Source organism: Eimeria tenella, genomic scaffold, assembly GCF_000499545.2.
Source record: "Eimeria tenella Houghton genomic scaffold, Eth_scaff2411, whole genome shotgun sequence".
NCBI classification, from domain to species: Eukaryota; Apicomplexa; class Conoidasida; order Eucoccidiorida; family Eimeriidae; genus Eimeria; species Eimeria tenella.
The window spans coordinates 3,573-3,873 of record NW_013542274.1 but is presented as its reverse complement, the minus strand read 5'-3'; the positions used below and the strand labels follow the sequence as shown (position 1 = coordinate 3,873).

The 301-nt window shown below is 59.5% G+C and overlaps 1 protein-coding gene across 1 annotated transcript in view; it reads right to left on the bottom strand.

Annotated features, from left to right (window-relative positions):
- Positions 1 to 301, bottom strand: part of ETH_00035595 (DNA replication licensing factor, putative) — a gene marked incomplete at both ends in the record, with an annotated part of 5,279 nt that overhangs the window by 1,589 nt on the left and 3,389 nt on the right. Inside the window, one exon of the mRNA XM_013374967.1 lies at positions 74 to 183. Coding sequence (XP_013230421.1) covers positions 74 to 183 — 110 coding nt within the window. The remainder of the gene's footprint in view (positions 1 to 73; positions 184 to 301) is intronic.

Genomic DNA, 301 nt, shown 5'->3' with positions numbered 1-301 from the left:
CCGTTTATCAGTTTGTCTTTTGCGCTGCCGCCGTGCTGCTGCTGCTGCTGCTGCTGCTGCTTCGCCGTCCGACTCGCTTTCTGTCTCTGTGGCTGTCTCCGTTTCTGTCTCTTTTCCATCTTCGGGATAAGGCTCTCCAAACAAACTGTACAGCAGCATTTGCTGCGCCACACGCACATCTTCCTGCAGCAGCAGCAGCAGCAGCAGCAGCAGCAGCGGGGTTGGGAACAGGCTCGCAGCAGCAGCACTGACTGCAGCAGCGGCAGCGGCGCAAGCAGCGCCACCATCAACTGAGCAGCAG